The following is a 27,511-nucleotide window of genomic DNA, read 5'->3' as shown; positions in this document are numbered from 1 at the left end:
AAATTAAATAGTGCTTTTGGTTTGTGGTGCTCAGATGCAGTGGAGATCCGCTTTAAAAGCCAACCTGCTTGAATGAATCTGGTAGGAAAAAAAACTGAAATATAAACGGGAGACGGAACAGTAACTTTACCAAGGAAAAGGAAAAAAAGAACGATAAGTAAGGAAAGAGAAGGGCCGGCAAAGCAAAAAAGAAAATTGCCGGATAACTTCTCATCTCTACTGGATTCCAACTGTAAAATCAGCAAGGAAAGGCAGAATCCAAATGCTGCAAGACCATACCTTTTTAAAAGGACACTGTAGAAACTTGATTGATCACAGTTAGTGGTTTCACCTTTTTTGCTCACTACTTAACAAGGAGTAGGGCTAATTTCAGATCTATGCCTTTTTGTGGCTTTTCAAGTGCATTTTTTTATGCATTTTTTTTTTAGAAGTTTTGGGCAATGGCAAGCTACAGTATGTGTTGACAAACAGATATGAATCTAGCCTTAAATCATAACTTCATGAAAAAAATATTTTTTTCCCATGCAGTGGGCCTGTACTTGCACTACATGGGTTAACGCAGGGATCCTCAAACTACGGCCCTCCAGCTGTGGCAGAACTACACATCCTATGAGGCATTGTAAAAGTCTGACATTCACAGACATGACTAGGCATGATGGGAATTGTAGTTCCTGAACAACTGGAGGGCCATAGTTTGAAGACCCCTGGGTTAACTGCTCATTTGTCCAGGGGGGCACCAAAAAACTATACTTAGCCAATCCTTCGATCCCCTTGGGAAACCACACTCCCCCATGTCCATCGGTTGACAGTTCCTGCCATCCTCAAGTCCAGAGACAGTCTAAGGGCATGATGACATCAGGAACAGTCCATTCACAAGGATTGGGTGAGAACAGGAGTAGCAGGGTCCGGTCTTGTGCTCAGAGGATCGGCAGATTAGGTAAGTATATTTCCGCTCTGAAATCTCCTAGACAAAAAACAAGCCGTTTACCCATGCAGCGGGACCGCACAGCCCCACTGCATGGAAGAAACATTTTTTGCCCGGAGTTCTTCTTTAAAGAAAGTACCAAAAGGACATTTATGGTGCAGGATTTTCACAAAGAATCAGTCAAGAGTTTTGTCACAACTAATCTTCACTTCCTATTGTGCCATTTCTTACAGACACTGTTCTTCCTCCTCCACATAACTTAGAAGTTACATCATAAATTCTTCTTTGCCCTTTTTCCAGTTTTCGCAAATTTGTAAGGTCACATTTCTTTGTCTGAATGTATGACCTTTGTGAAGACAATTTTGTGTGAGTCTACTGTGTAAAAGGTTTAATGTCTACATTCCTGCACCTGCATTACCACCGAAAGCTTGTGTATGGTCAAGACCATTGTACTTCAAGAAAACAGTAGTGGATAGCCACAGGAGAGAGGAAAGACAGTCCGAAGGGATCAAAAATAGGTGTAATAATTCATTTTAAAATTGCAATGAGAGAAAAAGGTAAGATTTCTCAGTCCCCACCATAAAATAGCACACTACCTTACAATGAAAAGGGCCAGCTGCTCTAAGTGATAGCTATTAGTCACTCACCATCCCGATTTTTTACAAGCATATTTGCGATCACTGGTGTTAAGTTCTATCACCATGAGTGGCATCAGGCAGAGTCCTTAGCTATCAGCTCAACAGAATGTCACTGATGGGAAGGTCCTCACTGCTTTGTTACATAGACTCTCAATTTTTATAAAGTTAATTTCAAAAGGGACTGGATGAAACATGTACATGTTATTGTAACAACAAACAAACACAAGGGCGCACCGGCCTAGTGCATTATCATTTAGATGGTTTATTTAAAAAATAGGATTAAAAATACTCACAAACGAGTTCTTGTTAAAAGCATGTCACAAAAGGAACGCAGTCCTCAGTAAAGGTATCCGAGGATGAGTAGTCCCTTAAGAGTCTTGAAGGTTAACGCATTTCGAGGCCTAGCCTCTTCCTCAGAGCCTTCCTCATTAGGCTCTGAGGAAGAGGCTATGCCTCGAAACGCGTTAGCCTTCAAGAATCTAAGAGACTACTCATCCTCGGATACCTTTACTGAGGACTGCGTTCCTTTTGTGACATGCTTTTAACAAGAACTCGTTTGTGAGTATTTTTAATCCTATTTTTTAAATAAACCTTTTAAATGATAATGCACTAGGCCGGTGCGCCCTTGTGTTTGTTTGTTGTTACAGTGTTTCCAGACTTCCCTGGTCGTGTAAGGGGCAGCAAGGCCATAGCATTTTTCCTGGGTTGACGTGTCCACAGCTACAGAAATACTCTTAATACCTTAATAGGGTGGACTAAAGTTCACACCACTCCGAGCGCAGGTCATGGGTGCTTTGCACCAAAAAACTGTATGTACTGTTAATGTACATGTTATTGCATTTGATGTGGATGACCTAAAATCCCAGGTATATGTACTCCAGTGACTAGTTAAAAAAAAATTAAATTGCCATTTTGTAGTTCTCAGTAAGAAATCTCATGAAATATCCCTATTATTGTATGCAGTTATTTAAAAAACACATACAATTATAGTAATGAATGCATATATCCCACAGCATTCTTCAGAATAGGTAATCCACATCAAGAGGCACTTGGTGAACATTGCGCGGTTCTTTTAGGCCCCTTTTATACAGGTGGACCAATTGGGTCCACCTGTCAGTTTTTTTTTTAAGCGGGCCCGATCAGATCTTTTCCCCCTTTGGAGTGGCGGATGTAAATGGACATGTGTCCATTGACACCTGCCGACATCCAACCCGCTAAAAACAGACAGACAGATGGGGGATCTGTTCACCATCCTTCTGGCAGATTGGTTTCCATGATAGTCATATGTAAAAACGGACAGACGGCCTGTTTATATCCAACTGCCCATAAAGGAAAGCAGACTGTGTCCGCTCTGCATAAGCAGAGCAAACATGGTTCGGTCATCCACCTGCTCAGCTGGGATCAGTGGGCAGATCCACGGCTGAGCCGATAGATTCCATCCATGTGAAAGAGTCCTTAAAGTGGAGTTCCACCCTAAATTTATACTTACCTCCATCTTCTCGCTCCGGGTCACCTGAAAAACAAATGGATAAATCGCAATTTTTTTTTTTTTTTTTTTTTACTTACCTCGTATAGAAGAAAATATACTTGCCTTACTTCCTTCTTCCTCCCCTCGGCGGCCACGGCGATTCGTCACTTGCTGGCTTTGCAGTGATTCCTGGGAGCTGAACGTCATCGCTCCCAGGAATCAATGCGCCTGCACCGGCCCCGACGTCAGTTCCGATGCGCATGCGTCATTCCCTTCTAAACAGCTTCTGGGCATGCCCAGAAGCTGTGGAGGGATGACGCGCGCACACCGGAAGTGACGGCGGGGCCGGTGCAGTGCATCGTGGGACAGAAGAAGATGTAAGAGGATCACGCTGGCTTCAAGCTGCCCACACCTGAGATGGCAGCGCTGGACAATACTTTTTCAAGGTAAGTATTTCTCCTAAAAGGTAAGTGCAACCCGGGACAGATCAGAGGCTAGCCATTGTGGAATTTACTAGCCCTGACTGTCCCGGGGGTATTTTTTTATAAAAAAAAAGTATTCCCAGGGTGGAACTCCGCTTTAAGGATACATAGTTTCTTGAAGCTTTGAAATTAAATTATGTCCTGAGTGACACGTGTGCCTCAAATTAGCTGGCAAAGGTGGAGTACAGAAATGTCATTTTCTGCTTGCGTGATTGGCTCATTAAAGCGTAACTCCACCTTTGTTGAGGAGAAAAAAAAAAAACATTCCCCTCTGGGTGATCTCTGTACACTACAAGGATTTTAAAAATCTTTCTTGCCGATTCCTTCCTTTTGTTATTCTGAAGAAATCATTGTTTGTTCCTCTGTGCTGAGTGGGTCAAATGGGAGTGGTTTCGTAATTATCTGTGGCAGCTGCAGAGCTCTAATGAGGAAATCTGCTGGGCCTGCATCCCTTTAGACGTGTTCCTATTGGAGGTATCTCACCAAAAATGAAATTTTTATTGCAGGGGATGCCAGAAATCTGACTTGTATCTTAGGCAGACTTCTGGGAAAATTGGTGAGCCAATCACACAAGCAGGAAATTATGTTTCTGGGGTGTGGTCAGTACACATTCTGTGTACAGAACAGCTCCAGGTAGCTTAAATTTAAAAGGAAAGGTAATTTTTAATAACATTCAATTAGATTTGTGTCGCAATTCCATACGCTATATTGTTTTTTTCTTTATTTGCTATTTTTTTCCCCCAGGAAAGTGGAGTTACCCTTTAAGTTTCCCAGAAGTCTGCACTAGGATACAAATCGGATTTTAGGCACCCTCTACAACAAAAATGTTTTTTTGGTGGGGTGCTTCCAAAGGGTTCATCACTTCTACTGCGATGCCAAACCTGCAGCTTTCTTCATTAGAACACTGCAAAGGAATCAACAGCTTGACAATGTCACCTCCTTTTTATTTTTACTTTGCACATTGACATAATCAAAACATACAGGATTTTCTGCAAAGCAGAAACGGGTAAGAATCCGCAACAATGTTCCTTAAAATCCTTGCAATGTACACTGATCACCCCAAGGTGATTGTTTTTCCTGAAAAGTGGAGTTACTCGAATACTCACTTAAAGAAAAATTGAAACCATATCCATCTTATGACCAGATTTTAGAAATAAGATATGAAAACGTACTGTTATATTTCCTGTAATATCCGCTTTGATTGGAGAAAAGATGGCAGATCCAAGGCAGTCTGAAAAACAAAGAACAAAAAAAAAAGCACTGGTAATTAATTTTTTTTCCCAACAGGCTATGGTTCTTTTTTGTACATAAACTTCTGGAGAATGGGTTATTGGTTCTTAAAAAACAAGGGACAACCTACAATGTAAATTAGTGAGATTCTCAGTAAGATGGGCATATCCCAGCATAGGTACCTATTTCAAATCAAAAAACCAAGCAAAAAAAAAAAAAAAAAAAAAAAGGAGTAAAAAAACTCTAGTAACTACAGAAAATAGAATTCTTATTGATAAGACACCAATATAATCCCTATACCTACAAAAACTGATTAATATCCACAAACAGTTGTGACTTTGTTTCCATTTTATATTTGCAAATAAAAAAAAAAAAAGTTCAAATTTCTGAAACAGCTGGCATAGCGCCCATTTACTTTTAACGTCATACTACCTGAAGGCACAGTCTAAAAATCTGTACTGACTGACGGAAAAATCGGCCGTTGTGTTGACGGCCAACAAAAATTTTATAGCCTGCACACCAGATTTTTTTCAGCCAAAAAGTCGGAGTCGGTTGTGGAAAGCATCATACTAACAAGCCGAAAATCGGCGAACGGACATTGGCCGAAAATTCCCGGCCAATAATCGATGCGTGTGTATGAGGCATAAGACTTGCACAGGGTGGTGATTTCACTGCAGTACAAACAGAGCAGCATTGCCACCATATTACAAAAACAGAGGTTAATGCTATTGACCGATTGCAATACATATGTAAATTTTTAATTTTGTCCACAATTATACTTGAAAACCAAATGGTAATTTCAAAATACAGTATACTGCTTTTATGAACGTAAAATCCAACTGCAGATATATGAAATATATGACTTGCAACACTCAATTGGTCTATGAAAGCTCCATGACATCACTATCATCCCAATCTTTGCAGTCAAGGCTGAACGAGGTGCACAACATACTTACTCCTATGATCTTGGTGATGCAAGCTAGACTACATGTCCCATAATTCATAGGGAATGTAGTTACAGCTGTGGCTGGTGACAGGGCAGTTCCTTTCTCCTTGGTCACTGCCAATATAGCCATGCAATACAGATATGTTGGTGTTGGAGTGGTGATATGCGGTTGGCTGGGTGGAGCTTGAAATCAGCGCAGACAGATGCCAGAATAAAAAAAAAAAAAAACCTATCACTTGATTACTAAATTAAGTAATTAATTTACTTAAAGCGGAGTTCCAGCCACAAAAAAACGATTTTGGGCCATCCGCTTGCTTTTGCTCACCTGAAAAAGAAATGGATGGTTACGATTTTTTTTTTTTTTGTTTACTTACCTTGTTATTGAAGAAAAATATTCTCACCTTTCTTCCACTTCCTCCCTCTGCGGCCGCGGCCCGCACCGTCACTTCCTCTTTGCATTGATTCCTGGGAGCTGAACGTCATCGCTCCCAGGAATCAATGTGCCTGCACCGGCCCCGCTCGTCACTTCCAGTGCGGTGCCTCATTCCCTGCTAAACAGCTTCTGGGCATGCCCAGAAGCTGTGGAGGGATGACGCGCCCGCACCAGAAGTGACGAGCGGGGCCGATGCAGGTGCATTCTGGGAGAAGAGGACACGGAAGAGGACGCAGAAGAGGACGCGCTGGCTTCAGCTGCCCACATCCGGGATGGCGGCGCTGGAGAAGAAATTTTCAAGGTAAGTATTTCTTCTTAAAAAGGTAAGTGCGACCCGGGACAGTACAGAGGCTATCCATTGTGGAATGTACTAGCCCCGACCGTCCCGGGGGTATTTTTATTGAAAAAAAAAAAAATTTAGTGGCCGGAACTCCGCTTTAATTAAAATATCTAATTACTAAAAACGTAATTACTCCCACACTTAAGTTTGGGCCAATGCGATTACATCGGTGATGTAAATACTACACAGGGGGACTGAGAAAACACCCCCCCCCGTACAAGAATTCCATCTGGGAAAGCCTCTGGAACAGAATTATTTGATATCACATACACAGACACATACAGTGAGGGTATTTGATTCCATGCTGATTTTGTATGCTTGCCCACTGACAAAGAAATGATCAGTCTATAACTTTAATGATAGGTTTATTTTAACAGTGAGACAGAAAACCAAAAATATCCAGAAAAATTGCATTTCAAAAAAGTTATCAATTGATTTACGTTTTAAATGAGTGAAATAAGTATTTGAACCCTTTGCAAAACATTAAATTAGTACTTGGTGGCAAAACTCGTTGGCAATCAGAGGTCAGATGTTTCTTCTAGTTGACCACCAGGTTTGCACACATCTCAGGAGGGATTTTGTCCCACTCCTCTTTGCAGATCCTCTGCAAGTTAGGGTTTTGAGGCGGACGTTTGGCAACTAGAACCTTCAGCTCTCTCCACATATTTTCTATGGGATTAAGATCTGGAAACTGGCTAGACCACTGCAGAACCATAATATGCTTCTTTTTGAGCCACTCCTTTGTTGCCTTGGCCTCGTTTTTTGGTTCATTGTCATGCTGGAATACCCATCCACAACCTATTTTCAATGCCCTGGCTGAGAGAAGGAGGTTCTCACCCAAGATTTGGCGGTACATTGCCCCGTCCATCATCCCATTGATGCGGTGAAGTTGTCCTGTCCCCTTAGCAGAAAAACACCCCCAAAGAAGATTTTTTCCACCTCCATGTTTGATGGTGGGGATGGTGTTCTTGGGGTCATAGGCAGCATTCCTCTTCCACAAAACACGGCGAGTTGGAGTTGATGCCAAAGAGCTCGATTTTGGTCTCATCTGACCACAAAACTTTCACCCAGTTCTCCTCTGAATCATTCAGATGTTCATTAGCAAACTTCAGATGGGCCTGTACATGTGCTTTCTTGAGCAGGGGACATTGCAGGAGCTGCAGGGTTTCAATCCTTCACAGCATAGCGTGTTCCCAATTGTTTTCTTAGCGACTATGGTCCCAGCTGCCTTGAGATCATTGACAAGATTCTCCCTTGTAGTTCTGGGCTGATTCCTTACCACTATTATGCTCCTTGAAACTGCACGAGGTGAGATCTTGCATGGAGCCCTAGGCCGAGGAAGATTGACCGTTATTCTTCCATTTGGGAATAATCGCACCAACTGTTGTCATCCTCTCCCCAAGCTGCTTGGCGATGGGCTTGTGGTCCATTCCAGCCTTGTGTAGGTCTACAATCTTGTCCGTCATCCTTGGACAGCTCTTTGGTCTTGGCCATGGTGGAGAGATTGGAATCTGAATAATTGATTGCCTTTGTGGACACCTGGGAGGCAGAAATCCTGCTAATTGATAGGGGATCAAATATTTTTTTCACTTATTAAAATACAAATCAATGTATAACTTTTTTAAATGCGTTTTTCTTGATTTTTTAGTTGTTATTCTGTCTCTCACTGTTAAAATAAACCTACCATTTAAATTTTAGACTGATCCTTTCTTTGTCAGTGGTCAAACGTATAAAATCAACAGGGGACAAAATACTTTTTTCCCCTCAATAAGTATTATAGTAGTTTTAGTCATTTATCTTCAGCTGGTTCCTCAGTTTCCATCACTTGGCTGCATTCACACCCCTGGTCTGCGCAGATATTCAAGCCTGAATGCCTTGACGTCCCACAACAGTGGAAAATTACCTAGTGAGCCGATTCTCTTGAATGCAGCCATCGGCATCCACACAGTGAATAAATGATGAGTTAAATCCTAATTTCTGTGGCTGCAGGTCAGAGTGGAATGGCCTACAGTATCACATTTATTTCATTATTTTTTCTGGCGTCTGTAACAAAAGGAATGATACCTGATCAGGCAAAGCTACAGAGAAGGGCCGGCAGGCATCAAGTAACCCTCTAACATAGCTTGCTTATTGTGAGGCTGCTAATCAACACCTAGTACACACCGGATGGAGGTGAATCACAAGAACATCCACAAGCTCTCCTAGTTGTAGCATAATTATATATATATATATATATATATATATATATATATATATATATATATATATATATATATATATATATATATATACACACATACATACATATACACATACACACATATACACATACACACACACACACACACACACACACACACACACACACACACACACACACACACACACACACACACACCACCACTATACAGGTGCATCTAAAAAAAAAGAAAATGAATATCATCAAAACGTTAGTAATTAAATTCAAAAACTGAAAAACAGTGATATATTTCAAGCATTTCTTTCAGAAACGTTGACTTACTAAAAAGTATGTCCATGTACAGTATAGTATGCACTCAATACTTGGTCAGGGGTCCTTTTGCATGAATTACTGCATCAATGCGGCGTGGCATGGAGGCGATCAGCTTGTGACACTGAGGGGTTATGGATAATATAGTGGCCTTCAGCTCGTCTGCATTGTTGGGTCTGGTGTCTCATCTTCCTCTTGACAATACCCCACAGATTCCCTATGGGGTTTAGGTCAGGCGAGTTGGCTGACCAATCAAGCACAGTGATACCATGATCATTAAACCAGGTATTGACACATTTGGTAGTGTAGACAGGTGCCAAATCCAGCTGGAAAATAAAAATCAGCATCTGCATAAAGCTGGTCAGCAAAGGGAAGCATGAAGTGCTCTAGAATTTCCTGGTATAACTTTGGACTTGAAAAAATACAGGGGACCAACACCAGCAGAGGACATGGCTCCCCAAATCATCAATGAATGTGGAAACTTCACACTGGACCTCATGCAACTTGGATTCTGTGCCTCGCTCTTCCTCCATACTCTGGGAGCTTGATTTTCAAATGAAATGCAAAAATTTACTTTCATCCAAAAAAAAAAAGGACTTTGGACCACTGAGCAACAGTCAAGTCCTTTTCCGCCCTTAGCCCAGGTAAGGCGCTTCTGACATCGTCTTTGGTTCAGGAGTGGCTTGACACAAAGAAAAAACAGCAGTTGTAACCCATGTACTGGATACATCTGTGTTTAGTGGCTTTTGAAGCATTGAGACCAGCCGTAGTCCACTCCTTGTGAATCTCCCCCAAATTCTTGAATGGCCTTTGCTTCACAATCTTCTCAATGCTGCAGTTATCCTTTTTGCTTGTGCACCTTTTTCTACCACACTTTTTCCTTCCACTCAACTTTCCATGAATATGCTTGGACACAGAACTCTGAACAGCCAGCTTCTTTAGCAATGACCTTTTGTAACTCACCCTCCTTGTGGAGGGTGTCAATGACTGTCTTTTGGACAACTGTCAAGTCAGCAGTCTTCCCCGTGATTATGTAACCTACTGAACCAGACTGAGAGACCATTTAAAGGCTCAGGAAACCTTTACAGGTGTTTTTGAGTTCATTAGCTGATTAGAGTGTGAAACCATAAGTCTACAAATTTTGAACTTTTTCACAATATTCTAATTCTTAACCACTTGCCAACCGCCGCCGACTATATACGGCGGCGGTCAGCCCCTCCCAGGCAAAGTGAAGTACCGGTACGTCACTAGCCTGGGAGCGAATAGGGGGCGAGCGCGCGCCGCCAGAGGCGCGCTCCTGCCCCCGCTCGTACCCAAAGAAGCCGGCGCGTGTGACCGGCGGACCCGATGTCCGCCGGTCACCCGCGATCGTCGGGTAGAGAGGGAGAAAGGCAGACAGCTAATGTAAACAAAGCCGCCTGTCACTCTCCCGCACAGATCACTCGGTCCTGCCGTTACACACACAGCCACATCCAATGACCGTAAGAAACACGCCTCTAGGGACACATTTAACCCCTCCCTCTCCAATAAAGTTAACCCCTTCCCTCCCAGTGTCATTTTTACAGTAACCGTGCATATGTATAGCACTGATTACTGTAGTAATGTCACTGGTACCCCCAAAAGTGTCAAAAATGTCAGTCAAGGGTCCGATCTGTCCGCCGCGATGTCGTAGTACCGCAAAAAAAAAAAAAAAAAAAAAAAACGCAGATCGCCGCCATTACTCGTTAAAAAAAAAAAAAAAACAAAAATGACAAAAATCTTTCCCTTAGTTTGTAAACGCAATAACTTTTGCGCAAACCAATTTAAAATAAGCTTATCGTGATTTTTTTTACCAAACATAGGTAGCAGAAAACAAATTGGCCAAAAATTAAAAAATATTTCCATTTTTACATTTTTTTGGGGGGAATTTCATTTTGCAAAGGTTTTCATTTTCACATTTCAAAAATGTGAAAAATATTGTTATTTTTGCAAAATTGTCGCTCTTTTTTTGTTTATAGCGCATGATCAAAAAAAAAAAAAAAAAAAATATCGCACAGGTGATCAAATACCACCAAAGGAAAGCTCCGTTTGTGGGGAAAAAAAAAAAAGGACGTCAAATTCATTTGGGTACAGCGTCGCACGACCGCGCAATTGTCCGTTAAAGTCACGCAGTGCCAAATCGCAAAATACCCCCTGGTCAGAAAGGGGGTAAAATCTTCCGGGGCTTAAGTGGTTAAATACTGACATTTGGGTTTTCACTAGCTGTAAGCTATAATCATCCAAATTAAAAGAAACACATGCGTAAAAACAAGATTTTTGAGTTACCGTAAAATCCTTCTCCCTGACGTTCATTGACAGACGCAGCTCCATATTCTTGACCATTGGGTTATGTTGTCCCCTACAGGAGTAGGACACTAGGCATGAGAAATCTTTACCACGTCTATGGGGCAGTCCCTGCAGGCATACACCCACACACTCTGCTATAGGATTCAGTTTTGTTGCAAGTAGTGTTTAGAAGAAAAAAACCTCATCCCACTCATAATTAGTGAGGCGGGTGCTGCGTCTGTCAATGAACTTCAGAGAAAAGGATTTAACGGTAAGTCAAAAATCCAGTTCTCTATTGCTCATTGACAGACGCAACTCCATATTCCGCTTGACCATTGGGACGTCCCAAAGCAGTATTTGCATAAGGGCTCTTTCACACGGGCGGTCCGATCAGATCCGCCTGTCAGTTTTTTAGGCGGATCTGATCGGATCCTCCATGCAGCTCTATGGGGCAGCGGGTGTCAGCGGAGGTGACCTCCGCTGACACCCGCTGCCATCCGCATCCGATCCTGTGCTGAAATCTGGACGGATGGAAACCCTATTTTTCCATCCGTTCAGTAATCGGAGCGGAGCGGATCTGATGAGAGCGGACAAGCGGTCTGCTCTCCTCCGATCCCCCATAGAGGGCAGCGGGTGCTGAGACACCTCCCTCTCCGCTCTGCAAGCGGAGACGGAGCTGTCATCCGCCCGGCTCAGCGGGGATCGCGGATCGATCCCCACTGAGCAACACGGATCCGCCTGCGGAGGCGGACCGTGTGAAAGAGCCCTAAGGGGAAAAAAAAAAAAACCCGCAGAAAAGAATGCAATTCCCCAAAGGCTGAACCTACCCAACCAGGTAACACGGAGCTCAACCAGGGACAACTGGAGCTCACCAAGAAACAACATACACTGTCAAAGAGACAGATTGCTCATTTAAACAGCAGCCTGCAAAACCTAAAGAAGCATCCGAGGATGCCAACACATCTACTTTGTAGAATTTTGTGAACATGAGCACAGACGACCAAGTTATCGCCTTGCAAACTTGCATTACTGACGCCTGATGGCGAAAAGCCCAAGAGGCACTCAGCGCTCTAATAAAATGCACCTTCACAGAGAAAGGAGGAACCTGCCCCTTCAGTGAATAAGCCTGGTCACTGTCTGCCTGATCCATCTGGATATGGTCGCAGCAGACGCAGCCAATCCCTTTTGAGGTCGATCGGTGAGGACAAAGTCTGATTTCCTGAAAGATTAATTAGCCGCCAGGCAAACTCTAATTGCCCGAACCACATCCAAAGAATGCAAAGCAATTTCCTTGGGATGCTTGGGCTTAGGACAGAGTGAGGGCAGCACAATGTCTTCATTCAGATGGAAATCAGAAACCACCTTAGGAAGAAACAAAGGATTAGGTCGAAGTACCACTATCTCTGTGGACCACCAGATAAGGTGAACGGCAGGACAACGCCGCCAATTCAGGTACTCTGCGGGCAGAAGTAATAGCCACCAAAAATGCAACCTTTAGAGACAGTGTAAGCAGAGAAATCTCCCTAATGTTCTCAAAAGGAGGTTTTTGAAGAAGGACAATACCAAATTCAGATCCCACGGAGGTAGCGGGGATCGCCTCGGAGGAGCCATATGGCGCACCCTTTGAATAAAAGTGTGAATCAAGGCATGCATAGCTAAAGGACGTTGGGAAAAACACAGCCAAAAGCTGACATTTGGCCTTCGATAGTGCCCAAAGCCAACCGCTGTTCAACCTTTTTTTGAAGACGGGTCAAAATCCTAGCCACCGAGAAAAGGCAGGGATGCACCTTCAGCAATTCACACCATGAGATGTACAATTTCCATGTACAATGATAGATCTTCCTGGAAGTAGACTCTCGCCTTCAACAGTGTAGGAATCACTGAATCAGAAAGGCCTCTATCCTTCAATACCTGGCTTTCAACAGCCACGGGGCTAAAGCCAGCGTCTGTAAAGCAGGATGAAAGATCCGCCCTTGAGACAGCAGATCTTCCCTGAGAGGGAGAAAGTCTCCAAGGAGCATCAGCGACCAACCTCACCAGATCTGCTTACCAAGAACGGTGAGGCCAGTCTGGGGCCACCAGAATTACCGGAATCCCTTCCACCTCTATCCTGCGCGGAACCTCGGCAGGAGTTTCAGAGGAGGAAAAGCATAGATCAGTCGATACTGACCCCAAGGAGCCACCAGTGCGTCCGTGGTGTCGGCCAGAGGATCCCTAGACCTGGCTACAAACCTCTGAACCTTCTTGTTGAGGCGAGAAACTAACAGGTCGACATCAGGAGTCCCCCACCGGACACACAGGAGGTGAAACACCTCCGGGTGCGGAGACCATTCCCCCTGATCCAACACATGACGACTCAGGTAATCCGCCTGCCAGTTTTCCACACCTGGGATGTGCACTGCAGAAAGAGCTGAACAAAATTTTCCACCCATTTCAGGATCTCGGCCACTTCCCGGGCCGCCAAGACACTTTTGGTGCCCCCTTCATGATTGATGTAAGCCACGGCCGTGGCATTGTCAGATTGAATCCGGACTGGACAACCCTGTAAACGATTTGTCCAGTGACTCAGGTGAAGCTTTATCGCTCCGAGTTCCAGAATATTGATCGGAAGTCTGGACTCTTCTACTGTCCAGGACCCCTGGACACACAGCTTCCCCAGCACTCCCCACCCAGCCAGATAGGCTGGCATCTGTGGTTACCACAGTCCAATACAAGGATAGGAAGGACTTGCCCTGGTGTAGTGCTAACAAGCGAATCCACCATAGAAGAGCAGTTTTTGTGTTGTGACTCAACCGAGTCTTTGTTCCATTTGACAAGAATTTCTCTTTGTAAGGGTCTCGTGTGGAACTGAGTAAAAACGGACACCATCAGACCTAAGGCTTGCATGCAAGTCCACAGAGAGGACAGATTCCTGGATAGCAGCAAATGAATTGCCCCCTGCAACTTTTGCAGCTTGTCCAGGGAAGGAAAACCCTCGCCGAAAGCAGGGTCCAGAGTCAGGCCCAGATAATCCAGTTTTAAGAATGGTACCAGGGCAGATTTTTTTAAACTGATGTTCCAACTGAACTCTTGCAGAGTCCATACATTGATTGCCAAATCGCCCAACAGGTCTGAATGGGAGTCTGCTCTTAAGAGGAGATTCTTCAGGTACCCAGGTACTGCAATCCCCCGTTGTCGCAGTAGTGCCAATACTGGAGTCAACACTTTGGTGAAGACCCTGGGGGCGGGGGCGAGACCAAAGGGTAATGCCACAAATTGATAATGCTCCTCTCCTACAGTGAAGCGAAGAAAACGCTGGTGTCCAGCATAAATAGGGATGTGTAGATATGCATCCTTGATATCAATGGAGGCCAAAAAGTCTCCTTGGTGTAGAGACACCACTACCGTGCGAATGGACTCCATTCGAACCTTCTGTACCTGCACAAATTAGTTCAGAGCCTTGAGGTCCAGGATTGAACATACTTTGCCTTCTTTCCTGGGCACAGTGAACAGGTTTGAATAGAACCCCTGAAAGCATTCCCAAGAAGGAACTGGCACAATCACCCCTTGCAACAAGCACGTCTTGTACCGCCTCTCTTAGATCCCTTAACCGATCTGGAGATTGGTGTAGATTGGACAGGAAGAATCTGTCCGACTGTTGAGACCTGAATTCGATCTTGTAACTCGATCGGATCAGTTTGTGAACCCATTTGTTCTGAATAAAGGAAGTCCATGGTTCCAGAAAGCAGCGAAGACATCCCCCCACCCCAGATATGGGTAAGAGGTGTTCCTTTATGCAGGCGGGAATTTGTCTGCAGGTCTGGATTGGCCTGTTCTGGGCTTACCCGACCATGTCGTCTTGGAACCCCCAGAAGACCTAAATGACTTAGATCCTTTTCTCCTGCGTGCCCAAGGCACGAAAGGGCCACCTGTGGGCTGTGAAATAAGGCCCCCACATCTATTACGTGGTGACTTGCCCTTGGCAGATTGAGGAAGAAGAGTACTCTTCCCGCCTATGAGTCCTTTGATCAAACGGTCTCCCGAAAAGGGGAAATCTGATAGAGCCTTTTTTGAGGCCTGATCCGCAAACCAGCTTTTTAGCCACACCATGCGTCTAATAGCTACCCCCACCACGGACACTCTGGCTACAAGGGGGGGCCGCATATTGCGTTGCATCACATAAGAACAGCAGGACTTGGACCATCAGGTCCGTTAGCTCAGTCAGGCTCGGAGAGAGCGGTTCCGTTTCTAAGTCACTTTTTCCCATTCTGTTATGGTCTGGAACGACCACGTAGTGAGCATGAAGATCAATTTAAGTATTGAACCCGCCTATCACGTGTAAATGGCGGGACAGAGACGCTATCCGTTTATCCACAGGGTCTGTAAAGACTGGGGAATCCTCGACCGGGACCACAGTAGATTTGTTCGGTCTGGAAACCAGATGGTCCACCTTCTGTGGTATGGTCCATCTTGCGGACACCACGTCCGCGAATGGGTAGCGCCTTTTAAAACACTTTGGCACTACTAACATCTGTTTGATGCGCCCCCACCGTTCATTGACAATTTTGTCAAAAAGTTCCAGACAGGGGAAAACCTTGCCCGACTTCTGGGATCTGCGGGTACCAAAAGACACCTGCGTCCCTGACACTGCAGAATCAGCCGCCATTATTAGAGTTTCCTGCACTAACACCACTAGTGCCTCCACCAGCACGTTTCCCCGGGTGGCTGCAGATGAGGATATGTCGTTCTCATCATCCGAGTGGGATGACGCAGAACCCTCACGGTAACCAGCGTCCACGGTGGCCATATCTACCTCAGAATCTGAGGATACAGGGGATACAGGAGAGGCAGGGGAGGGCAGAGGGCGCTTTTTACTAGTGGTTATTTTGATAACCATATCCACTTTTGACACCAGGTTTTCCAAAACTGCCGTTAAGATAGACAGGGGTTGGGACCCAGAGGTCCTCGAAACCACAAGGAGGGGGATCAGTAGGTGAAATTTGTTCCTGGGACTCCATTATGAACCCTGGAATAACGCAGTGTCACTTTAAGAAAACTGCAAAAAATGGACCACACTGCTGCACTAGCAGTACTACAAGTCCCAGCCACTAGCACTGCCAATAGCAGGGTGAGCGAGGAAGACCTACAGGGACCCCAATATAAATACCACCCCACCAATCAATATGGAGGAGAAAAGGATCGTTCTGTTATGTAGAAAAAATGATCTTCGCAGGAAAAGGAAATACCTAGGTCATTCACTAGAGTAAAGGCCTACCTGCTCCCAGCTGTCCAGCAACTGCGGACTTCAAGAAAATGGCCGCCCAATGCATTCCTATGGGGAAACCACAAAAACATGGCCGCCCATGCATTTCAATAGGGAAATCTGCGAAATGAGGCTTAATGATTCTACAGTAAAATGGCAGCCCCCACAGTGTGCCATGTGTGGTCACCAGGACCACGTAAGGGGTCCAAATGACAAGTGGCATTGGGTGGTCCCCGGCAGGGACCCCTACAAGGATTAAACCCCTTGCAGCGGATCCACTATAGCGGCCTCGGCACGTCCACCCCCCAAGGACCCCCGTCGCTGACTGAGGTAGGGAACTCCATAACTGGTGAGGAGGGATGCCTTGGGGGAGCCTGATACCTACCGAAAAGGCCAGGGGAAATTACGGGTATCCGAGGGTCTGACTTTCCCAGGGAGAAGCCCACGTCCACCCCGAGACCGCCAGAGTTATGGGGGGACACTTACTTACCATACCAACGACATCAGGTGGGCACCACACCGGACAGACTGCCTCTCCACTCGGAGTGGGGGTGCTGACGACGCTGCAACTCAGGCTGAACCAGGTGGTGTGCGTCCCGGCGAGGGGTTTCACTCATGGGCCAGCCCCCGTCCATTGGGGCTCTGTTGTGACAAGGCCTAGCACTGGGTTATAACCTGCACGCGCTTGCTGCCCAGGCTGGGAGACCTTAAGGATCTAGAATATCCAGTCCGAAACCCAGTCTGGCTGTTGATTGCAGTTGCAGTTCTCTCAGAAACATAACTACCTAAAAAATTTAAAATTTTTAAACAAAAAGATTCCCTTTAAAAAAAAAAAAAAAAAAAAAGGCAAGCCAAGACCGAAGTCCCAGCTGAGAACTAGGTCCTACTCCTAAACTAGGCAGAAATAAACTGAAGCCTATATCAGAGTGTGTGGGTGTATGCCTGCAGGGACTGCCCCATAGGCGTGGTAAAGTTTTTACCTGCCAGGTGCCCTACTCCTGTAGGGGGCAGCATAACCCAATGGTCAAGATGAACATAGAGCTGCGTCTGTCAATGAACGATAGAGAAATATATCACTGTGTGTGTAATGAATCTATATAATATAGCTAGGAGTTTCACTTTTTGAAATTACAAAAATAAATTAATTTTTTTTGAGATGCACCTGTAATATAGTCCAGGTTACAGCTATGAATTTACAGGCCAATGGGTTGAACACGCTTTATCATACGTTTTATTACTTCATTGCTACAGATAGATTAATGTGTAACCATACAGTGTATGCGTGTAAAACTTAAAATAAAAAGGTTATATTTTTTTTCCCTATATTTATTTTTATCTGACCAACACTGCTCATTTTAATAATACCTTACCACAATTTACTATGCAACTGGTCATTTTCTTTCCTTTGTTACCTGTGTGAGAAGTTCAAAGCCTATTTCAAGCCTTATTTAGTTTTGGATAGAGTGAGGAAGACTTAGAACATGTGTCCTCTTTTAAAAGTCATCTATGTCCCCAAATAAGCACTTTCCCTTTTCTTTCTGTTTAGCACTCATCACATAAACGAGAAGTTCAGGGAAATATCTCTCATGGGGACAACGATACCACCCTGATAAAGGTTTTTTCAATTCATAAATTCTCTATTGGGACTTAAAAGGCAACCAAAATAAATTCATAAACTCCTTAATATAAAAGCATTTTAGAAACTGGTTCTAAAAGTTTGAAATGTGTTGGATGTCCCTTTCCTTTTTGTGCAAGCCACAATGAAAAACTCTGTAGCCATGTGACATGCAATGGTTTTGGGAATACCACCCAGTAGTTCTCATTCGTTATTTTAACATGATTTTCAGGATTGTGGAATTAAAAAGAGGTAAAATGCTTTTATAGTAAGGAGTTCATGGATTTTTTTTTGGTTGCCTATAAAATCCCAATAGAGGATATACAAATTGAAAACAGTGTTGAGGGATAATGGAAACCCCTTGTCCCTAGCAGAGTGAACAATAATACTCAACGTTTTTTCTTTTACCTCTCATTTTACTAGGGAGTTTGCTGAACTGAGCACAGCAAGCTAAGTGATACACCGATCCGTGACACCGATCCGTGACCTGGCCATAGATTGGGGTGCTGGAACTTTTAGATCAGTACCCGGAAAGCCATAGGATGCCCCAGCCTGTACTGGAGAATCAGAGCATAAAAACAGAGGGGTCGAATGCCTCATCTCACTTGCAAGTTCATTAGTTAAAGTCACAAGGGAAAGTGTCCTCTAGGTGAAGGCAACACATGCTTTATACATGAGGATCCCCAGACATCTGAGCACTCAAATAACACAATGAGACTTCTCCGTGTAAATGAGACAGATGTACAGCAATCAGATCATCAATTGTAGATCAGACTTGACAGATCAGATGGTGACAGGCACAGGTTGACTTTCTAACACATTTATTTTCAAAGGCCAAACCTACACCCGATACTACTTCAAAACCGAGATCCCCAACCTATTTCCCAACTGAATTTAATCAGTGGTGGGGAGCTAGCTGTATGAAATAACAGCACATGGAAAATCCACGATGGCTGAGAAGCATAGGCTCATTTATGACCAACTAATAAACCAAATTCTTGCCCCCCCCCCCCCCCCCCAAAAAGACAGGGAAGCTGATTAAGTTTGAAATTGGGCAAGGCCACAGCTCTGTTGAACTTTGCAAAAGGAACAACTTTCTAAATGTACCAAACAACAATGCCAGTCACAGTTCCATTGTGAACACCCATAAAACAAACTCACATAAGCCCCGTACACACGTATCGAATGTCGGCCGTCTTTTGTCCGGTGCTGTCCTGTCGGCTGAAAAGTGCTAAAGACTGCACACAAATTTTGTCGGCCAACAACAGCCGACTGCAGAAGTGATGTCATGTGATGGTTAACTTTCCGTGTGTTTTTTCTTCTCTGAGCATGCCCAGTCTTGCTCATCTGCTGTTAGTCGGCCGAATTCTGTACTGACTGGCGAACAATCGGCCGTTCTGGTGACGGCTAACAAAAATTTTATAGCCTGCACACCCGAAAAGTCGCAGTCGGTTGTCGGAAGCATCATACTAACAAGCCGACAATCGGCCGATCGTTCGGCGGACGAATATTTACGGCCAATAATCGCTACGTGTGTACGGGCCTATAGTCTAAGAGGCCTGTCCTTACGATTAGTGCCAGGCAGGCATTAGACAGACCCCATAATTTAACTTGAGGGCATAGCCCATAAAGCAACATCAATTGCTGGCAAGGTCAAAAAATCGCCAATAAAGCTGTGGCAAAACATCACAACGGGCAGGGGGGCGGGGGTTGGGCAACTCTTGTGACAGCTGAATCTCCCTTGAGAGCAGTTGGATGTGCCCCAGTGTATCCTTTTCCTAGAGTCCAGGCTTCACCCAGTCACCTCAGGTCTTTGTAGCCAATCCCAAGGGAGCTACTTAACTTCTCTTTTAGGTTCACACCCACAGTGATGCCAAGCTTCCAGCAGTCAAGGCTCCCTTTCCCTAAAAGGAGGTTCAAGGGGCCTTTAATCTAAACAGAGGAAGTTCATAGGAATTGGATAGCATCTGGTTGGCTTGGCTTTATGGTAAGATGTTTAACTACTTAAGGACCAGGCCTATTTCTGACACTTCTTGTAGTGAACCAAGTTACTTGTAGTGAACCAACAATGCAAACCTTCCTGCACTAAAATCTCAAGCAGTGTTATCAGTTCTGCCAGATTTCTCCTCTCTTGGACTACAGAACACCTCCCCATGTTAGAGAGAACATGAGATAGGCAGGAATGTAGAGCTGATAACACAGCATGGGATTACACAGTGCAGTGTGTTGCAAGATAAACATGGGGAAAGGTCTATGTATTGATGTCCATGTTTTCTCCAATATACATTTTTTACTTCTAGCCAACATCAATTCTTCTAGGTACACTTGGAACACAGTTTTTAAAAAGGAACCCGTCCGGTAGCTTGTTCCACACATCGTGGGGAACCAACCACAGATCTTCTGTGGATGTAGGCTGCCTCAGGACCTTCCATCTCTTCATGTAATCCCAGAAAGACTCGATGTTGAGACCAGGGCTCTTTGGGGGGACAATCATCACTTCAAGGACTCCTTGTTCTTCTTTACACTGAAGATAGTTCCTAATGACATTGGCTGTGTTTGGGGTTGTTGTCCTGCTGCAGACAAAATTTGGGGCCATAATAAGTATCTGCCTGTATTTCTCAGCATTGAGGACACCACTGATCCTGACCAAATCTCCAACTCCATTTGCAGTCTAGAGCACCTGCTGCCAATTTTCTGCACCCCAGTTCCTATCTTTTAGTGCATAGTTGAGTTGCTTATCCTTGTTTTCATGTCTGAGGTTTGGCGTTTTGGCTGTAATTCTTCCATGAAGACCACTTCTGGACAGACTTCACCAGACAGTGGATGGGTGTATCTCGGACCCACTGGTTCCCGCCAGTTCTGAGCGGATGGCACTGCTGGACATCTTCCAATGTCGAAGGGAAGCAAGCATTCGGTGTCTTATCTGCTGCAATAAGTTTCCTTGGTCGACCACTGCATCTATGGTCCTCAACGTTGCCTAATCGGCAGTGTCCTCAATACTGAGAAATAAATGAAGATACTGATCCATCATGCCATACCATCAGGGAGGCATGTGATTGGACTCATTTTGGACTGATTTATTCTGCCCTGGGCATGATGGGTCTGTCACGTCACAAAGGGGAGGGGTCTCCGGGTGACTTCACTGCATGGCCCTTCCCTATAGCTATACAAGAACTGCCAGACATGAGAGTTGCCAGAAAAGCGGGAGCAGTCTTTTTTTTTTTAAAAAGGACAACAGCCATAGTGATTGACGTTGGATATACATCGGGGGTCATTATTAATTTTAATAAGGATTTGTCAAGAACTGACTCATGTTTTTTGTTACACTACATTGTTTTTTTTTTTTTTTTTTTTGGGTGAATGGGTAGTACATATATACCCCATACATTCACATAGGGCCCCCAGATCCCACCCCCCCTCTTTCTTAAAGACGCAGACCCCCACAACCACAGCCCGGGGTTGTGGGGAAGAGACCCTTGTCCCCATTAACATGGGGACAACGTTCTTGGGGGGGCTCCCCCCTTGTTGAGGGCAGGAGGCCTGGCATGGTTCGGGGGGCTCGCTCTTCCCTCCACTTTCCTGGCCTGCATGCTAAGTTAAGGGTCTGGTATGGATTTTTTGGGGGGGGGGGGGTCCCACGCAATTGTTTTTTTCTTTTAGAAAAGCGCATGTCACAAGTCAGATCAGTTAAGATGCTGATCCGACTTGGATACAACTTCAGTGATATTCAATGGGCTGAAGCAAGACCCAAGTCAGACCAAAGTAGCGCAGGAACCTTTTCAAAAGTTGGACCGATACAAGTCGGACCAGTTAAGAAGGCTTTAATAGGGAACCATTGATTTTCTCAAAGTCGGAGCGCATGTCGCACCAGTGTGAACCGGGCCTTACAGTGTCTCCACTCTGGATGGTAGAGCAATGGAGACATCTTTGGACAGCAGCATTGTTAAGTCTGGGGAGAGGATAGTGTTAGGCCCCTTTCACACGGGCAGTGCGCCTGATAGACTCAGTTTTGCTCAGCAGGGATCGATCCGTTCTCATCTGATCTCCCCATAGAGGACAGTAGGGATCTGACACAGCGGAGACGGAGCTGCCATCCGCCTGCTCAGCGAGGATCAGCGGAACGATCCCCCGCTGAGCAGAACCCACTCGGTCGGGCAGTGCACCCGTGTGAAAGAGGCCTAAAGGGAGCTGTTGCAAGCTTTTATGAATTATACACAGGACATTTTAAAAAGGGACCGCCAGAAATGTATCGCTTTATTGAATCGCCTGCAGTGTATGATTTCTATGAAATGAGCAGGTTCTTACTAAGAAACAGTGTATAAAAGAAACCTATAACCAAAGAAATACAGAGGCTTCTATTGCCGAGCTCTCGGATTAAAAATGCTACTTGTCTGGCTGTCTTGCCTTCAGTTTTATTCACTAGCACAGAAAAAGTCCACATTATTTTCTTCATCTTTCCACGCCTGCACATTTATTCCAGGTTGGGAATAAAATCTAGAAGATCATCATAATACCCGGTCAACAATCGGCAGCCCCCATATTAGTCATACAACAGGATTACTTTAAAGAAGCAATTACAGTTCCAGTATTAGGAAAAAATGGCTCACATCTGTCCGTCTCTATGGGATCAATCACAGATAGGTCAAAGTCCTAAGTATGCAGGAGGACTATACTGATCTTTCTACAAAAGAACATCACAGTTCAAAAGAAAGAAAAAATATCACTGAAGAGGGAATGCATGCATTATTACAAACTATAGGTGTGCCCGCTAAGTAATTTTGTTTTTTTAATTAGGCAGTATATTTGACCAAAGCAAAACCCAAAATAAATTTCTTCTGCTCCTGACGATTGCAGATCCCACAAATGTGTAAATTTTTTGCTTGTACCTATAGTGGGGTCCAGGAACAATAGTGTCTGTACCTACCTAGAACACACTGACACCAATTTAAAAAAAAAAAAAAAAAAAAAAAATTATTCTTTATGAGGATAGTTCACATCTCCACTCCAAGTCGCCTGCAGCCAAACGCTTGAAGCTCAAAAAAGTTCTGGAGCTTTTTGCGCATTTTTATTCCCCTAGAAATCAATAGAACCGTGCCATTTGGTCGCACGATTTTCTGCTCAAATAAAAAAAAACTCCAAAAATAAAATATATGAATAAATAAATAAATGTAAAAAAAATAAAATAAAAAAAATCACCATAAAAATAAAATATGTAATAATGCATAAATATTAACCCCTAACCCTAAATTATATTAAATTATCATCAATAATAAACATTAATAAACACCCAAACAAAAAAAAATTAAATTATTAATAATTATTTATTTTGTTAGGGTGTTTATTTATGTATAGGGTAGTTATTTATTTTAAAGGGTCAGGAGTTAGGTTTAGGGGTTCATTATTAATTTATTTTTTGGTATTCATTTATTGAAAGTATTTAATATTTAATATTATTATTTGTGCATTTATTATTATTAGTAGCTGTATTAAACACCCTTAAAAAAATAAAATTAATAACCCTATGAAGTCCCATAAAAGTTTATAGGAATGCAAAACCCACTTAAAGCAGGTCAAATGCAGGCCAGGAGGTTCAACTAATGTAAACTAAATGTATCCATCAAGGAAAAGGAATGATTAAAGATTTCCACCCCCCCCCCCCCTTCCCCCAACCACTCGCAAAAAATTAACTTTACACACACACACATATATAATATATATATATATATATATATATATATATATATATATATATATATATATATATATATATATATATATATATATATATATATATATATATATATATATATATATATATATATAGTGGGTAGAAGGCTGCAGCATCAAATCCCTGTTGTGTTCTGGATGAAGTTCAAGGTAGACGCCAGAAGTCGCACTGATTCTACAAACACTTTGGAGACAGAAAACAGCAACATGCAGATTATAAAACCTGGTGATTTTGCTTGCCATTTACGCTAGAGGTTATTTTGCATGTTAGTCACTTTTGCTTTGCATTGTTCTTCTGAATAAAGGGAAATTTAACCACTTGACCTCCGGTAGATTTACCCCCCCCCTTCCCCTTTTTGGGATACAGAACTACGTTATTTTAACTGACAATTGCGCGGTTGTGCGACGCTGTACTCAAATAAAATGTATGTCCTTTTTTCACCACAAATAGAGCTTCATTTTGGAGGTATTGGATTACCTCTGTGGCTTTTATTTTTTGCGCTATAAACAAAGAATGACCGACCATTTTGAAAGTATAAAAAAACATTTTTTACTTTCTGCTATAAAACATACACCATAAAAAGAAAAAAAAAAGTTAAACAAATTAGTTTAGGCCTAATGTATTCTGCTACATATTTTTGGTAAAAAAAAAAAAAAAAATCCCAAGCAGCGTATATTGAATGGTCTGCGCAAAAGTTATCACGTCTACAACCTATGGCATATTTTTATTTATATTTTTACTAGTAAAGACGGCAAACAGAGACTTGTCTTGACTTGTCAGGACTACGATATTGAACCGGACAAATCGAACACCTGACACTTTCGAATTTTTTTGGGGAACCAGTGACATTAATACATTGATCAGTGCTAAAAATATGCACATATGTCAACTAATGACACTGGCTGGGGAAGGGGTAAACATCAGGTGGCAATCAAAGGGTTAAATGCATGCCTGTTTGTGTAGTGGGGGAGGTGCTTTTACTAGAGGAACGCATGGATCTGTGTTCCTGCTTTACAGAAAGGGAATGAAGATATAATAATAATAATAATAATAATAATAATAATAATAATAAAATATACACACACACACACACACACACACACACACACACACTTTATCTCACAAGAATGAGTACACCCCACACATTTTTGTAAATATTTTATTATATCTTCATGTGACAACACTGAAGAAATGACACTTTGCTACAATGTAAAGTAGTGAGTGTGCAGCTTGTATAACAGTGTACATTTGCTGTCCCATCAAAATAACTCACACAGCCATTAATGTCTAAACCATTGGCAACAAAAGTGAGTACACCCCTAAGTGACAATGTCCAAATTAGGGCCCAATTAGCCATTTTCCCTCTCCGGTGTCATGTGACTCGTTCGTGTTACAAGGTCTAAGGTGTGAATGGGAAGCAGGTGCGTTAAATTTAGTGTTATCGCTCTCACTCTCACTCTCTCATTGGTCACTGGAAGTTCAATATGGCACTTCATGAAAAAAAAACGGAGGATCTGAAAAAAAAAAAAAAAAAATGTGTTGCTCTATATAAAAGATGGCCTAGACCAGGGGTCTTCAAACTATGGCCCTCCAGTTGTTCAGGAACTACAATTCACATCATGCCTAGTCATGTCTGTGCATGTCAGAGTTTTACAATGCCTCATGGGATGTGTAGTTCCCCAACAGCTGGAGGGCCGTAGTTTGAGGATCCCTGGCCTAGACTATAAGAAGATTGCCAAGACCCTGAAACTGAGCTGCAGCACGGTGGCCAAGACCAGGGCTCGACAATCCCCGGGCGCCAGGTCGCATTTGCGACTAGAATTAGCGACCTGGCGCCTGGGGGTGCCCTGCAGAAGGTGTCCTGTCATTTTTGCCCGGACTTCCGCGCACGGAGTGCACGGACTTCTGGGCCGTCCGAAAATTGAGGCCCCGGCTTTTTGGCCTACTTGAGATGACAGGCTTCCAATGGGGAACTGGCGCCCTCTTGTGGAGGCGGGGAGTAATGACTGTTTCCACTGCCTTTTTGTTCTCAATTCATTACCATCTCCCTGTCCAGTTAGTTACCTTTGACAGGGAGTGTGGTTATTATTATTTATTTAATTTATTTTTTAAATGTAAAAAAAAAAAAAATCTATCTATCTATATATACACATACACCCTTTTTTTTATCCCCCCTCATCGCCATGCCACAGTCGAAGGCCCCTTTCACACGGGCTGTCTGATCAGGTCCGCCTGTCAGTTTTTCAGGCAGACTTGATCGGACCCTTGATTCTCCTCTATGAAGCAGTAATCTGCCGCCATCTGATCCTGTCCACCAAAAGCAGACGGATGGTGGTTCTATTTTCTATCCATCCCGTGGATCGGATCAGATGGCATCGGATGGAAAGAGACAGACAGTCTGTTTTCATCCAATTGTGCTATAGAGGAGAGTGGGGTTCTAGTCGTATTTATGTGTAAATTTAGTATCCGTTTTATTAAATAAAGCTTGGTTGTTAGTTTAAAAAAAAAAAAAAACTGGCTCCTAACTTTTTTAGCTGGCTCCTAGATTTCAGGAAAATTTGTCAAGCCCTGGCCAAGACCATACAGCGGTTTAACAGGACAGGTTCCACTCACAACAGGCCTCACCATAGTCAACCAAAGAAGTGGAGTGCACGTGCTCAGCGTCATACCCAGAGGTTGTCTTTGGGAAATAGACGTAGGAGTGCTGCCAGTATGGCTGCAGAGGTTGAAGGGGCGGGGGGGTCAGCCTTTCAGTGCTCAGACCATACACCGCACACTGCATCATCTTGGTCTTGATGGCTGTCGTCCCAGAAGGAAGCCTCTTCTAAAGATGATGCACAAGAAAGCACACAAACAGTTTGCTGAAGACAAGCAGACTAAGGACATGGATTACTGGAACCATGTCCTGTGGTCTGAGGAGACCAAGAAAAACGTATTTGGTTCAGATGGTGTCAAGCGTGTGTGGCAGCAACCAGGTGAGGAGTACAAAGACAAGTGTGTCTGAACTAAAAGGCATCTAAACACAGGTTTGACACTTCCAATGTGAAGGAGCCCCAATTTCCTCTTCAATAAAAGTCTGTAAGGACATGTGTGATGAGGGGTGTAACTGCTACTCAGCGCTGCCAGCACAGAGCCCTGCAGTGTCCGAGCGGAAAGCAGTATTTTCACAGGCAGAAAAGGGTATCTGAAGGCATTTCCAATCAAAAATCACAATGTGGGAGTACAGGGCTAAAAAGAGATACAAAAAGGTACAAGAGTTCAACTTGTCTATGACTGTTTGACAAATCAAACTCTATACTGCTCCATACTGCCCAACTTTGTGACATGGGAAAGAGGGACAACTATTAGCAAATGTAAGTGTAGGGGACACAACCCTAAAAAAAAGTGCTGTTTTTAACCACTTCTATTCCTTTATATTGGTCTTTGTAATTTGCCAATGCAGAAATTTTAAACATTTAATGAAATTTTTAGCACTGGTATACACTTTTTGAAAGATAAAAAGTGCATTTTATATACAACTATATATAGATCAGAACAAAATGAGGGACAAACGAGGAGGAAAAAGAGGAACAGAGGGACTTTGTTCCACATTAGGGACAGTCCCTCAAAATCAGGGACAGTTGGGAGCTATGCTGCTTTCTATACAGCTAA

General features: G+C 43.5%; 1 protein-coding gene across 1 annotated transcript in view; it reads right to left on the bottom strand.

Moving 5' to 3' along the window:
- The window catches only part of GLTP (glycolipid transfer protein), a 91,355-nt gene that overhangs the window by 15,186 nt on the left and 48,658 nt on the right, over positions 1-27,511 (bottom strand). The window contains exon 2 of the mRNA XM_082243918.1: positions 4,686-4,744. Within this exon, the coding sequence (XP_082100044.1) occupies positions 4,686-4,744 (59 nt within the window). The remainder of the gene's footprint in view (positions 1-4,685; positions 4,745-27,511) is intronic.

This window comes from Pelophylax lessonae, assembly GCF_965119305.1.
Source record: "Pelophylax lessonae genome assembly, chromosome: 1".
NCBI lineage: Eukaryota > Metazoa > Chordata > Amphibia > Anura > Ranidae > Pelophylax > Pelophylax lessonae.
Note: the sequence above shows the minus strand (reverse complement) of the source record. Positions and strands in the feature narration are given on the sequence as shown.